The 15,227-nt window shown below is 45.5% G+C and overlaps 2 protein-coding genes across 2 annotated transcripts in view; both read right to left on the bottom strand.

Annotated features, from left to right (window-relative positions):
* LOC104305034 (cystathionine beta-synthase) overlaps nt 1-3,790 on the bottom strand; it is a 34,732-nt gene extending 30,942 nt beyond the window's left edge. The window contains exons 1-3 of the mRNA XM_054165744.1: nt 3,592-3,790; nt 2,512-2,710; nt 1,530-1,705 (exon numbers count right to left, since the gene is read on the bottom strand). Of these exons, the coding sequence (XP_054021719.1) occupies nt 1,530-1,705; nt 2,512-2,710; nt 3,592-3,790 (574 nt within the window). The remainder of the gene's footprint in view (nt 1-1,529; nt 1,706-2,511; nt 2,711-3,591) is intronic.
* Nucleotides 3,791-7,708: 3,918 nt separating this feature from the next.
* Nucleotides 7,709-15,227, bottom strand: part of LOC104305033 (cystathionine beta-synthase-like protein) — a 30,517-nt gene continuing 22,998 nt past the window's right edge. The window contains exons 14-17 of the mRNA XM_054165847.1: nt 14,968-15,102; nt 13,935-14,043; nt 10,015-10,099; nt 7,709-8,101 (exon numbers count right to left, since the gene is read on the bottom strand). Coding sequence (XP_054021822.1) covers nt 7,992-8,101; nt 10,015-10,099; nt 13,935-14,043; nt 14,968-15,102 — 439 coding nt within the window. The 3' untranslated portion in view covers nt 7,709-7,991. The remainder of the gene's footprint in view (nt 8,102-10,014; nt 10,100-13,934; nt 14,044-14,967; nt 15,103-15,227) is intronic.

Below are 15,227 nucleotides of genomic sequence, written 5' to 3'. Positions count from 1 at the left end.
CTTGCCTCGCTCTTCTCTGGTGCTTGTGTAAGCATTACTAAGTTGAAAACAACACATGAGAGTGCAGCACACAGCTGTTTATTCTACAGCAGGCTGACATCACCCTGTCCTCTATCTGATCAGCTACCCTGCAGCTTTTCACCCTGCAAGATCCTGCTGATTAAACAGCAGTGTCTTCGGATGGGGAAGCAACCACCAGCCAGAACCAGCCAGCTAGTTGCAAAAAGAGAGAGAGGCACAGGGAGTGATGGAGGCAGCTGAGAGAAACAAGAAGGCTCCTGGCTCTCTCAAGAAGTTGTGAGATGAATGGGAGAGTTCATGCCTGTGCACAGGGTGAGGGCCTCTGCTTTTAAAGCATCATCAGAAAGAATCTTTGCAGAGGTAGATTCATAGCACCAGCATCAGCAAGGTCGGAAGGGACACAGCACTCACGTTTAACTTCTGGGTGCTTCAAAGGAGGGATCGTTTGTGACTGGCAGATCCACACCCACTGGTGATTTTTTTTTCTCCTAGAAGAGACAATGCAGTTTTACAATGTTTCATATTCTGCTGTATGAAGCAGGAAGTAATCCATGGTTTCCCCTCCTGTGTAAGTCAATAATCAAAATGGCTTCATCAGAGCAGTTGAAGACCTGTGGTAAAGCTTGATAGGATGTCTGGAGAAGAAGGATTAGCAACATTCTGGGAAGGCACATCAGTTAATTCAGGGCAGAATGGGCTTTCCTGGGATCTTGGTTTATCTCTGGCTGTCAAAGAAAGCTACTTTGGTGTGAAGATGTGGGGTTAAAATGACTACTGATCAAGCTGGATGGAATACTGGCCAAGCTGAGTTGGAGCACTGATGATAATAGCTGCTATCTGAATTACGTGGGTAAAGTAGGAGAAAAGTAGGATGTTGCTTGATGTTGAACATGTTTTTCATCAGTTCAACACACTTGGTGTAAAAGCCTTATCATAGGACAAAACTGTTCCAGATGAAATATGACATGTGCTAGCTGTACAAAATATGGATTTTATGATTTTACCAAAACTGACTGTGGCTAGAGCCCACTGCCACTTCTGCTCAGCGCCACATTTCATGAGGAGCTTTGGAAGGTATCCCTATGGTGGAGTGAGGTACTTGGTGCAAGGTACACTAGCTCAAGTCTGACACAGTCCAAGGCAGAAATGGATTAGAAAAGTCCTATTGCTGTTACTGCATTGAAGAAACCACTCACACCCACCTGCTTCAGGAGAGGCTAGCATTCGCTTGTAAATCCCATGGAGGATTCCAGTACATCTGATGTGCCTCCTGTGATGTTGCACCTGCTGCTGGTGACTGTAGGGAGAGCTATGCTCCAGAGGTAGATGTGTTCTCCAGAGGAGAACAGACATGCTAACTTGTGAGGACACTGGGAAGAACTCAAGGCATGAGCAGCTCCAGATGTGCAGGTTTCCCACTCTTTCCAGGTTAGATCCACTGTGCTTGCCCCTTGGGGCTGAACTGTGCATTTCCATGCCCTGGTGGGTCCAAAAGGCAGAAGTCTCACCGTGAATTAGCACATTGCCTTCACTCTGGTTTCCCCACAGACGTAAAGCATCTGTTAGGTACCACACTAGGCAGGGGCAGGCAGTGCACGCAGGCCATGTGCCCTCTTTGGGCACACCAATCCAGCTGGTTACCACCTGGAGAGGCAGTGACTTTTCAAAGTCCAAGAGCTGGAAGCTGTGAAAGAGAAAGGCACAGTCATGAAGAAGCTGTACATGAGCAGACAGTGTGTGCTTGCAGCCCAGAAGGCCAGTCACATCCTGGGCTGCATCAAAAGAAGCATTGACAGCAGATCCAGAGAGGTGATTCTGCCACTTTGTTTTGGTGAGACCTTACCTGGAATACTGCATCCAGGTCTGGAGCCCTCAATACAGGAAAGACATCGACCTGATGGAGTGGGTCCAGTGGAGGGCCACAAAAACAATGAAGGGGTTGGAGCATCTCTGCTGGGGCTAAGGGAGCTGGGGTTGATCAGCCTGGAGAAGAGGAGGCTCCAGAGACCTAATAGCAGCCTTCCAGTACCTGAAGGGGCGGGGGGGGGGGGGGGGGGGGGGGGGGGGGGGGGCTAAAAGAAGGATGGAGAGAGGCTGTTTACAAAGGCCTGTGGTGATAGGATGAGGGGCAAAGCCTTCAAACTAGAAAAGAACAGATTTAGATTGGATATTAGGAAGGAGCTCTTTATCATGAGGGTGGTGAAACACCAGAACAGGTTGTCCAGGGAGGTAGTCGAGGCCCTGTCCCTGAAGATATTCAAAGTGAGGTTCAAGAGGGCTCTGGGCAACCTGATCGAGTTGAGGATACCTCTGCTCACTGCAGAGGGGGTTGGACTAGATGACCTTTGGAGGTCCTTTCCAACCCAGACCATTCTGTGTTTCATCTGAAGCAGCTACGGTGTATCCTTGCGCTGCTTCTTCCATAGCTAATCTGCAGTGCAAACAGCACTTGGCTTTGCCAAATCTGCTAGGGGGTAGATGTTTTCTTACGAGAGGGGTGCATGGAAGGCAGCGGGTGAGTTGCCTTTCCTTTGGCTGCCACAGCACGGGTCAGGGTCCGCAGGCTCTCCCCTTGGGTCTCCATCCTCCCTCACTACTGCCACCATGTGACTCTCGGTGCCGGCGCTGGAGGAAGCGGTGGCTCGGGACAGACGGAACACGTGCCTCGCCTCCACGGTTCCTTCTCGACCTTGAGGAATGCAGGGGACACTGTTAGATGCATCAGGTGTACCCAGCTAAGCAACCCTGCTTCCCACCCTCTCTCCAGTCATCCCTGTCGTACGCTGCCCCTTTTATTACAGAAGCCCAGAGGAGAAAAACAGAAAACTGATGTCACTGAGGTGATGTGGTGCAAGGGCAAAGCTGCATTCCAGCTGGATGTGGTCTGCAATGCAATTCACTTTGTAGAGCTAAGGCAGCTCTGAGGCCAAGCCAGGGTCCTGGCAAGCAAGACAGCAGCATGGGTGGCTGGCTGCAAGGCTGGGCATGGGCATGGCTGCAGCACAGCTTAGGCAGGGACTGAAGGAAAGGGTCCAGGCTCACACAGGAGGCCATATGTGCAGGAGTATCCCTGCTCTGTGCATTTAACACCATAGCAAGAAGGGCCAGCACCATGATGCAGGCTGGGCTCCTTGCACCTGACCAGGAGCTGAGCCTCCACACATCTGCACACAGCCACTTCCCTCTCCAAAGCTCCACCTTCAATTAACTCATAGATAAAGAACACCTGCAGAAATATTTCGGGACAAAAGCTCAAAGACATCTGCTCTTACCTTGCAGGAGCATTCCCAGCAGCAACACAAGCATGGCTTGGTGGGTTTGTTGCTGTTTGGGGGGGTTGTGTGTGGTTGGTGGTTGGTTGTTTTTTTCTCCAAAGGGTATTTATTGCTTTTGCATGGTGGCTTTCTGGACTGAAGTCCTGTGTTTATCTCTGGAGCCAGAACATCAGATTGTACCCAGTACTTTTCCCATGTGTCAGTGACCTGTGAGGAGAGGCACCTCTGCAGCTGGGGCCAGTTCAGTCCTAGCAGCGCCATGAGGCAGTGCCTCAGCAGTCAGGAAAGGACTTGCCTCGCTCTGCAGAAGTTGGGGGTGTGCAGTCTCCTACGTGCAATACCTGAATCTGAAGGCAGCTGCTGATGGGATGTTCATGGGGGCGCATTGAGGAGCCCTGGATGTTCCTTTCAGTAGCTGCATTGGCTGAAACTGCCCCTTTTCTACCTAGGGTACTGTTAAACCGGTTCAGCTCCCCCTTTGGGACTGCAGCCATGGCACGGTGGCAGGAGCAGCAACACAGAGCAGGGGCTACCGCTGGGGCAGCGCTACCTTTAATCTGCAGGCAGGTGGAACATGATCCCATGTGCTGCCTGCTACTGTCTGTGCTTTTGGCCTTTCTGCTGAAATGTTCTCTCCTTCTCCAGGTGAGCCTGGGAAAGACATTGGCCCTCTGCCTGTCAGACTGTGATATCAAGATAATTTTTGCTTCTGAGCAGACAACCAAAAGGTAAAGGTAAAGCAATGATCTGCTATGACTGCTGGCAGTGGCAGCATTTCAAATAATCACAAGAAAAGGTCGTGTGAGGTAAAGGAAGTTTAGTGTATTGTTTACCTGCTGCTGGAGAGCAAACTGGATCGGGAGTGAGAAGATGAAGCTGAGGATAGAACAGTGTGTGTCTGAGGAGGCAGATGAACCTAAAACATGCCCCTATAAGAAAATGTGGCATACAGGTGAACAAGCCAGCAAGTTCATGCCACACGCCTGGAGGCCTGGCCCCAGCAACTGAGGCAGGCAGAAGCAGCCCCTCCTGCAACTCCCCAGCCACCAGTCTTCCCCTGTGTCTCTCTGCAAGATGGAACAACATCCCAGTGAAACTGTCTGACAAGGTCTTAAGCCAGTTGGACAGGGTTAAGTGAGGACTGACCACACAAGGAAATAGGGACCCAAAAAAAAAGTCAGGGGATGAGGGGTCTACTTGCTTGCTTAGCAGATATAAACCACCTTCAGCCTGCTTTAACTTGAGCAATCGACCAAGACACTGAGTGGCAGCACAAACACACAGCTCTGAAATAACTGAGCCAGCCCCTTTGGTTTCTCCCATAGAATGGTTTGGGTTGGAAGGGACCTCCAAAGGTCTTCTGTAAGCAGGGACATCCTCAACTAGATCAGGTTACCCAGAGCCCTGTCAAGACTCACCATGAGTATCTCCAGGGACAGGACCTCTCTCTGCTGGATGTAGTACTCCAGGTGAGGTCTTACCAGAGTAGAGCGGAGATCCTTATTCAAAGAACAGCATCCATGCACCTCACTTTATTAGCAAGATAGCTTCACCATAATTCCCCAGAGACACTGCCATCTCACAGATGCACAGGTTTGCCCATACTCCTTGCATTTACTCAGAAATGTCTATCCAACTGACCACGCATGAACCTACTGCTCTAGGAATTTCAACTGTGGCAGCTAAGCCCTTGCTCTCCATCCTTCTTTCCTGCTCTATGCAGAAATACTAGAACTGTAGTAAGAGAAGCAGTCAAGAGAAGCAAATCATGGGCTGGCTCACCATGGGCTGGCTCACTGACAGCCCTGCCACACCAGCATCTCTCTGGAGACTGAAGAGAACTGCAGAGCACTGCAGTCAGCACACTGAACACAAGAGATCTTCTGCAGCTGACAAATTTCTCACAGTCTACAGTTTAACACACTCTCAACTCAAATTGCATTAAAAAGCCCAGAGACATTCTGCACTCAAACAACATTTACTGAACTCTTTATACTATACATTTGTGCAGTAGAGTGCACAGTATTGATTTTACCCAGCTCCTTGTGGTGTTTAACCCCACATGGCAACCAAAACCCACACAGTCGCTCGCTCACCGCCCCTGGTGGGATAGGGGAGATTAGAAAACTGATGGACTGAGATTAAGAGTTTAATAGGTTCAGCAAAAGCTGTGCACACAACCAAAGGAAACAAGGAATTAATTCACCACTTTTCTTCAGCAGGCAGGTGTTCAGCCATCTCCAGGAAAGCAGGGCTCCAGTACCTGTAATGGTTACTTGGGAAGTCAAATGCTGTTAACTCCAAGCATCCCCTCCTTTTTCCTTCTTCTTCCTCCAGCTGTATATGCTTTATATGGAGTAGCCCTTTGGTCAGTTGGGGTCAGCTGTCCCAACTGTGTACCCTCTCAAATTCTTGTGTAGCCCCAGCCTACTTGCTGGTGGGGTGGTGGGACAAGCACTGCTCAGCCATAATGAAAAGATCCCTGTGTTATCAATCCTGTTTCCAACACAATTTCAAAACATAGCCCCATGGTAGCTACTGTGAAGATGATGAACCCTGTCCCAGACAAAACCAGCACACTCCTACACTCCTTATAGCATAAGAAGTAGAAACACTACTTCTGTCACAGGAGTGTGTTGACACTACCCAGTTGGACCTTGAGCACAAGCCCTGTGAGGAGAGGCTGAGGGAGCTGGGGTTGTTTAGCCTGGAGAAGACCATAGTTTGAGGTATGTATGGATGATGTTACTTCAGTAATGGCCCTAATCTAAAGGGACAGCCAATATCTAAGGAAATAAAGTGAACAAGGGCAGAATAAACTTTGCTCTTTGATGCCATGCTGGCAAATGCTATCAGAAATCAATCTGAGGCTTTTTATTATTACAAAGTTCTTAACATTCACAAATTTAAGGTGAGAGGGAAGCAGCTAGAAAACATACCAGGCTGTCACAGTGCTGACAGGCAGCACTATCACTGGTGTCACTTCTTTGGCTTTGAGCTCTTGCCTCCTTTGGGCTTCCCTCCCTCCTCCACGTCACCTCCCTCACTCAGGGCACAACTGCAAAGGCTCTGCTCGATGCTCTTTGCTCAGCACTGACATGGGACAGGGTGGCTTTCACTACCTCTCCTCTAAGCACACAATTCCAAAATGTACAGCAAATTCAACTGGCACAGGAAGGCCAAGGTAGAAAGAAATCTATACACAGGAGGTAGCAATTGTGATTTTTAAATAACCCCTTTGTTTTCTCTCAGCTGGCTCAACTCTCTTCAGCTTTTTAAGAAGTCAAACCAAACCAAAACCGACCAACCAAATAACTTTGCTGTCCTAGCAGCAATAGCCCCAGCCTAAACAGCATTTTTCTACTTCAGTGGAGAGAAACAAGCAGAGAAAAACATCAATTTTACTGACCAAAATCTTTATTCTTAGCAAAAGACCAGTCAGAAGATGATTAGAGCAGTCATTATGAAGATGAAGAGCAGCTATTCTTCTGCATTAACCACAAGGTGATTCCAGTCATCGATTACCACTAGCAGCAGTCAGTAGCCTGAGCACAGCTACAGAAGTCAAACATTACTGAAGAATCCAAAGGTACAGAAGTGGTGAAAAGTTGTAGTTGCACACACCTGCCACACATTACTCTCGTGTACTCTTGACATTACCAGTCCATATTGTGTTTGCCAGGTACTTCCAAGCTTGGCTGCAGTGAATTCAATTGATATGGCAGAGTTTTTCTCCTGGAATAAGGCAGTACAGTATAGGAGCACTTGAACAGGACTTGAAAGAATTTACAGCTCTTGACAGATTACCTTTGGTTCTTCTAAAGCATGGATATAAAGAAGCACTTTAAGATAACTAAGAAGGTGAAGAAGTAAGGGGAAGGTGGTAGATGAAACAGTCTGATTTTCAGAAGCCTTCAGGCAAGAAGCTGATCTTACGTTTTCACTTGTGCTTAGGTATCAGGGTACAATTGGAAGAAAGGAGAAAGGGCTGTGTCTGCAATGAAAGCTGGTGCACTGTGTAAAACAAAGGCATTGGTCTGTCACTTCACTGTCAGGCTTCCACTGAAGCCATTTTTTTCCTCAACCCCAGCCCTCTGGATTTGTTCCTGTTTTGCACTGGTGTGACCACAAATGGAAACCCTCCTTTCTCCTCCTCACATCCCAGTCCCATTTTTGTCTTCACAAATATATTATCGAACTTAACACTCTTGCATGAAAGAAAACCCCAACTAATCCAAAACTTCCCAGAGCTCCCTTGGTCCTCTGCTTCAGTAACTGTTTTATTTCCACACATTTTATGAATCTGAAACAGTGCTTTGGAAAGCGAGACTTTAGACACCACAAGTAAGGAACACACCAGTTAATTTAGACAGGATTTTTTACACATATACACACACATACACACACACACACACACATATATATATATATATAGGTAAAAAAATAAATTGTCTTGATAAGAAATATTGCCTAAGCTGATTAAGAAACAAGTCCCCAGAAGCTGTGCAATGCAGCAAAATGCACTGGCTGGATAGGTGGCACCAGGATAGTTAACTGCTCACTTTCAGAATTTGGAAAGAAGGAAAACCAAACACCACACCTCAGGGAGAGACCATTGTACCAAAGAAATAAACCTGATTCTTTGCTGGAGATTGCAAAATGTTGGTGAAGAGGCTCCCCGCTGCTGCTTGGGCCTCAGTTGTACTTTCTTTCCCGTTCCCGTGCGGTCACAAAGTTAAGCAGGTCGATGGCTGTGACGATGCCAAACACCATTTGTCGCTTGCTGGAGGAACCGTCACTGTGATCTGCAACAAACAAAGAGGGGATCCTGGCTGTAGGAGGCACAAAAACACAGCATGCCACCCCGTTTTCGTGGCACTGCTTGTAAAGGCAAGAGCCAAGCCATCTCAGCTCCATGTGTCTGGGCCTATTGGTGGAGCTGGTTATCACTGACAGCCTTTGTACATTGAGGGAGAACCCAAGAGGCATCTTGACCAACAGTCACACATGAAGTGGCAAGGATTTTCTTTTCAGCAAAAGGGATACAGAAGCCAAAACATTATGGAAGGAAGGAAGAAATGAAATAAGGCAGGCAGGCAAGGGTCCATCAGATTTTTCTTATCATAAAAATTCAACCCAAACACTCTGTTATAAAGTGTATTTTCCTTGTACATTACTTGCTGCAGCTATGCTTGAAGCAGCTACAAACAAATATCACCTTGTTTGAACCAGGGGCCACTAAAGAAGGATATGTGACACTGCCACTATCAGATACAGAATTAGCATAAAACTCACAATACAATGTTTCACCATTTATATACCAAAAAACCCCCCAACTTATTAACCATCTAATCATTGCTGCACTGAGAGGACAGGTCCAAGTGATTTTCCATTGGGATCATAAGCCTTTGACCTAGGAACTAAGTGTCCAAGTGAATTCTGACCCTTTGTCTATGGTCTAAGTTCTCTGATCCTAAAGTCTGGCTGTATTGAGATGTTTAACCTGCTCAGTTTGTTCAGCCTGCTGAATTGTCCTGTACTTTTCCTTTACTCAATCTTTGCTCCATTGCAAGCTTCAAGTCAAATCCTAGGTTTATAAACAGTTAGTCACAGTACAGCCAGGAGCATATCCTTATCAGGAACAAGTCCAAATTTGATGACTATTCTTCAATTGCAGTTATAATTGAGATGCCTGTCAGATAAATTTATCAAGTGAGTCTTAATATTGGTTTTAGTTTAGTTTTTCAGGGTCTGTAATCTTGCAAGTTGCCTGCAATAAGGAAGAAAAAAGACAGTAAAAAATGTTACATGTACCAGTGAAACACCCTAGCTTTGAAGATTATTTAGTCATGTACAGTTCATAAAGAAGGCAATGCAAAGAGATTTGAGATGGATGAAGCAAAGCAGGGCTTGGTGGAAAAATACCAGGTGAAGGAGAGTAAGATAGAGTAAATGAAAGAGACAGGAAAATGAAATATTAAGCTGTCTTGAGATGGTGATGTCGGTGTTGACACCTAGATCTTAAACTTTATGAAGTTGTAATAAAGGCTTTGCTTTAGGAAGGGAAAACTGAAGCGTAGTTAACCTGCAGGGGTCACTGTGGTGGAACTGTGGAAGTTGTATGACTGGAGTAGGAAGAAGCAAAGATCAGTTATACTGCAGGAGACTATCTTTTGGCTTACTGTTACTAACAAAGTCACTGTACAGTGGCATCCAATTCTGGGCAACAGCTTTCTCCAAAAGCTGGTACATGGCACTTTGTGAGGCTATTAATGGATTTAACATCTACTCCCCAAGAATTAAAGTGCCAGTGTCTTACCAGAGGACACAGTCTCAGGCTGCGCCAGGGGAGGTTCAGGCTGGATGTTAGGAAAAAGTTCTATACAGAAAGAGTGATTGCACATTGGAATGGGCTGCCTGGGGAGGTGGTGGAGTCGCCATCACTGGAGGTTTTCAGGAGAAGACTTGATGGGGTGCTTGGTGCCGTGGGTTAGATGTTTGGGTGGTGTTGGATTGGTTGATGGGTTGGACGCGATGATCTTGAAGGTCTCGTCCAACCTGGTTTATTCTATGTATTCTATGTATTCTATTCTAAGTGTTACGAGTGCATAGTTACATACACAGAAAGAGGATTTGTCTTCTTCAGACTCACACTTGTACTTGCTTCTTGTTACCACTCACAGATTACCTCTTACAAGGTGCAGTACATCATACTCACATTGAATTTGTTCGTGAACCACTAGAGCAAAGTGGTCTATTTCCAGGATATGAGAGAGTTTCCCCAAGTTGTCTTTCAGGTTAATCTGAGGAGACAATTAGAAAGCTTAAAGAAAACAGCCCTTTATATGTTTAGTAGTCAATAAACCAGTACTAAACCAAATACATTTATACACTGCTCCCATCTCAAGTACTGTTCAACGCTAACAAATCAAAAGCTAACTTAAAAGACCAGTTTTCTTTGTTTCTAATTTCCAAACCAGAACAAAACACACCAAACCACAGGAAGTTAACCATTCTGACTCTGTAAACATCATGAATATACTGAATACCATCTGAAAAAGTGTTAATGATGGAAGGAGGTCAAATGTTCCATGTGTCTAACAAAGAAAGTTACCATAAAACTCATTACACTTGGCGATTTCACCCTAGCAAGGCTGGGAACAAGTGAATGAATCAGGCTGCAAATCATTATGAAAGTGAATACAATCTGCAAAGGTGGCAGGGGAAAAGTCCAAACAAGCCAACCCCCCCCCCCCCCCCAACCAACCCAGGGGTGAAGATTGCTCAGCTAACACTACATTGAAGTGCAAATCAAGGAACTGAGAATTAATAATTCATTTCTAGTGAAGTTTAACTTTACTAAGACTAAACAAGAAAGGGTCCTGTGCTGACTCAGCAGGAGGAAACACTCAGCCAATCAGCTACTGGAACTATATGAAAGGATGCATCAAACTCTTCTTCCTACATGCTTTAAAACATTAAGCATCAGCAACAGGTCTGTTACTCAGGTGACTCTCCCTGGGTAACGGTTGCACCCATTATCTGACACACTTCCACTAAAAGAGATTAAAGGAATTTACAGCAAAGTCAAACCTTGCATTGCAGGTTAAAAAAGCCTTTATCATGCAGTGAGCTTGGCTTGTGGCTGAGCAATAAATGCCACAGCATGAACACTTGGGCTGTACTGGAACACAGGGCTCTTGTCTCCATGCTGAGAGTTAGAAGAGATCAAAAGGATTCCCAGCAGCTTGTGTTTAAGGGGTCTGCAAGCTGTATTGCATACTGCAGCATCAATCCTTAAGCCTGTGGGTCAGGCAAGGGCTGAGGTGAAGTCTGGAGCTACTGCCACATCAATCCTACTATCAGTCACCACCACTGACAAGCAGTTTTGTGCAAATGGACATGCAAAGCCTGACTTTTGAACCTAAGTTCAAAGCTCACTGAAGGGGTAGAGCCTGTTGCCATCTGACTGAGCACAATCAATAGCCTTGTTTTCAGGGACTAGGTAGGCTGAAGATGATCAGGAAAAGCAGCCCATCAGCAGCTCTGGGTTAGCTATGAAGCCATAAACATGTTTTGAAATGCTTAATGGACATTCAACAGAACTCCCACTGAGTTTTCCCCTGTTTCATTACTGCTCATTCAGGCTCTCTAAAAACGTTGTTCAGGAGTTTTCTCACATTTAGGCACTTTTTAAAAGAGCCCTACTGTGTGTGTAATGCAATTAGCCTAAGCACATGCTACTATACTGCACAACTGGGACTGCTTCTTTAGCTCTTAGGGCAAGTGATAATGCACTGCTCATGGCCTTACAACTCAGTTCTCTCCTTCCACACACCTAACAAATGCTAGCAGTTGATCCTTTGAAGAAAAATGAGTAGTAAGACTCCAAAACAGTGGAACTAACCTCTGAGTTCACAGGAGTTGCCCCACTCTCCACTAACACTCAACACTCATTTGGATTGGCAAACTATCCTGTGATTTGTGTTTCAGAGCCTTAGAGTTCTACCCTACTGGAGACTTTAAAAAAATCTATGACCACTGCTCTTCTATTCTAAGACACTGTCACAAAATGGTGATATCAGAGTGATCATATCAAAGAAAGCTTCCCATGTTGCCAAAAGATAGCTTTGCCTTGGTAGTCACAGGCAAAGCTGATCTCCTATTGATGCATACCATAGTACATGTCCTAACTGTAGGATATCCTAAGTCATTTCAGTGACACAGATTTCCCCATTGTTTTCCCCATTCCATCAGTGAACAAGCCAAATAAGCTTGACTAAAGCAGTAAAAAGCCAAAATGCATTAAATCATCAATTCAAGTGGGAAATAGCTAATGAATGAAGCTTTTAGTTAGCATTTCACCAATACCACCACTTGTGGTGCTATTCTCCATTAAATCATCAATTCAAATGGAGAACAGCTAATGAATGAATGATGCTTTCAGTTAGCATTTTACCAATGCCACCACTTGTGTGTTACCCCTTTTCCATCCTCCACCAAAAGTCAGAACTAAAGAGGAAAGAAATGAAGCCCTTCTCTGCTGAAGAAGCATGAGGAACTTCAAGCTGCCCAGGGAAAAAAAAGCCACAACTTCAGAAGCACAGAGGATTGGCTGCTACAGCTAACACCAGTACAGCTTCAGAAATGATGACAAACCACCAGCCCCAGAAAAACTTAAGGTGTCCAAGTGAGGGAGAACATGAACTAAACAGATTTGTTACGCACCACATTTCCACCTGCTGCTTGATTATCTGTCTGGGGAGGAAAAAATACGTTTACATTTGTCCATAAAGAATAAGCATCATTTCTCAACCTCAGGGACTTTGTAGACTGAAGGGACCCATTATATTTAGAATCATAGAATTATAGAATTGTTAGGGCTGGAAGGGACTCCAAGGATCATCTAGTTCCAACCCCCCTGCCATAGGCAGGGACACCTCACACTAGATCAGGTTGCTCACAGCCACACCCAGCCTGGCCTTAAAAACCTCCAGGGATGAGGCTTCCACCACCACCCTGAGCAACCTGTTTCAGTGTCTCACCACCCTCATGGTGAAGAACTTCTTCCTAACATCCAACCTGAATCTACCCATTTCTATTTTTTTTCTTCATTCCCCCTAGTCCTATCATTACCTGACACCCTGAGAAGTCCCTCCCCAGCTTTCTTGTAGGCACCCTTCAGATACTGGAAGGCCACAATAAGGTCTCCTCAGAGCCTTCTCTTTGCCAGACTGAGCAACCCCAACTCTCTCAGTTTGTCCTCACAGGAGAGGAGCTCCAGCCCTCTGATCATCCTCATGGCCCTTCTCTGGACATGTTCCAGCACCTCCAGAACCTTTCTGTAACAGGGGCTCCAGGAACTCGATGCAGCACTCCAGGTGGGGTCTCACCAGAGTGCAGTAAAGGGGGAGAATCACCTTGCTCAACCTGCTGGCTACTCTTCTCTTGATGCAGCCCAGGATGTGCTTGGCTTTCTGGGCTGGAATATGATGTGATTTGCTTTCTTACTTCTGGAATATAGTCCCTCATCTGCTCTGAGACACTGTTGAAATTAAAAGCCTGGTGACAACTAGGGCAAGCATTCCACGTTAAAAGCAAAATCCTTTTCCTGCTAGAGAAGCAAAGCAACAGCAACAATAGTTTAAAAGAGCATCCACACAGCTGGGGAGTTGTGGTATCTTGCACACTACATTGGATGGACAGGTGAAACTGGCTAGCATCACAGTATCACATTCACTTATCTTGACAACATCAGCATTCAGCACCCGTCCCCATTTCAAGCAAGGTGTCTGATACAAGAAGCAAACAGCTGCTTGTTTTTAGCTGATACAGAAATTATTCAGAAGAGCTGTTTCAACATCTCTGTCTCTCCTCCTGGATTGCCCAGATTTGTGCTGGCATTCTGGGGGAAGGAGGAAAGGACTATCATACTAGAAGAAAGCCTGTTGAAGTAATGGAACAGCACAATATAGAGACACAATACAAACCTGGGAGTTTAGGCCATGTCTGTGCTCTGTAATAGCTGCTTTGTATGACTCCAAGTAAACCTTACCCAGCCTGATGCCACTGTCACGTTAGGACACTTACAGCAGTATCTTAAACCAGAGTTAGGAATTGCAGAATATACCTGCTTACCTGTTTAAATTGCTTGTAGATTACTTTTCTGACTTCATCAGAAGGTTGAACTTTTCCAGCAAGCAGTGAAGAAAGCATGTTACCCAAGGTCACCATGCCCAGAATCACCCTGAGAAGAGAGGAGAGAGAGAAGGTAGGACTAAACAACACAAACCCCTCAAGTGTTCCTGAAGATAACAGCATCCATTCTCAGCCAGCCTGAAGAAGTCAGCTCACTGCTTCCTTGTATGAAGTTGTATTAATGGTGTATTTGGATTCTGTGTCTGAGAGTCCAGTTCTCAGAAGCTCTGGAGACACACAGAAGTCAGCAGGTGCTGTGGATGCCAGGCCCTTTTGAGCTTTGAGCTCTCTGTAGCTCTGGTTCTTGCAGCTTCCAGAGAGACCTTTTGAAAAGCACAACTTCATTGTTTTAAATCCTCCTCTGCCTTTTGAAAGGTGTGACAGGGCCAGAGACATGCTCACCTCCATTCTGCTTATTCCCCTTCTCCCTGTTGCAAGAAGCTGTGACAATCAAGCCCCTGGAGTTATCTAGAGAATAACTGCACAACACTTCATTATTCACCCTGTCCTAGGGCAGACTTTCAGGGTAATAAGGCATCCCAGGTTGCTGGGGACATCCTAGTTTATAAGGGTCACTACAACATTACATTGTAATGCAGAGTTCTGAATCAACTGGGTGAAGGCTGTGGTGGAGATTGGTAGGTTTGGAGTTGTTCATTTTAAATATGATTTTTTTCTTTGTTAGGTTATACAGCTATTTACAAAAATAAATTACTTTATCCTGCAGAAGGACTTAACTAAGTGTACCATAATAATCATTAGAAGCTTATTAAGTGAAGGGCAGGACAGTTCTGGCATTACAACATCTTAAGTGCAGCACTGGTGTGTTTAAGCTAACATTTCTGAACTCTCTTACTTATGACTGGAGAATTACGAGAGGATATTATACTTCTAGTAAGCATTTAAAAGACATCCCTTGGAACCTGGTGAGGGGAGTGATACATATGCTGAGTAGTGATATATGTGGACATACCCAGATTCATCAACAACTGGTACCTGGTCGAATCCCTTCTCCCGGAGAATTTCAACAGTCTTTGCACAGGTAACAGTTGGAAGCACAGTCAGGGGAGCAGAGAGGCTTAGCTCCTGAATACTGATGTTCCACCACCTGAGGATGAAATGAAAAACAAACCCATGCAAGTTTTATGCAAAGGACAGAACCAGCTGTTCACATACAGCAGCCTTCAGCACTACAGAAATGACAAAAGGCTGCAAGGAAGAGCCAGAATTCAG

The sequence above is a fragment of the Dryobates pubescens genome, chromosome 12, assembly GCF_014839835.1.
Source record: "Dryobates pubescens isolate bDryPub1 chromosome 12, bDryPub1.pri, whole genome shotgun sequence".
NCBI lineage: Eukaryota > Metazoa > Chordata > Aves > Piciformes > Picidae > Dryobates > Dryobates pubescens.
Note: the sequence above shows the minus strand (reverse complement) of the source record. Positions and strands in the feature narration are given on the sequence as shown.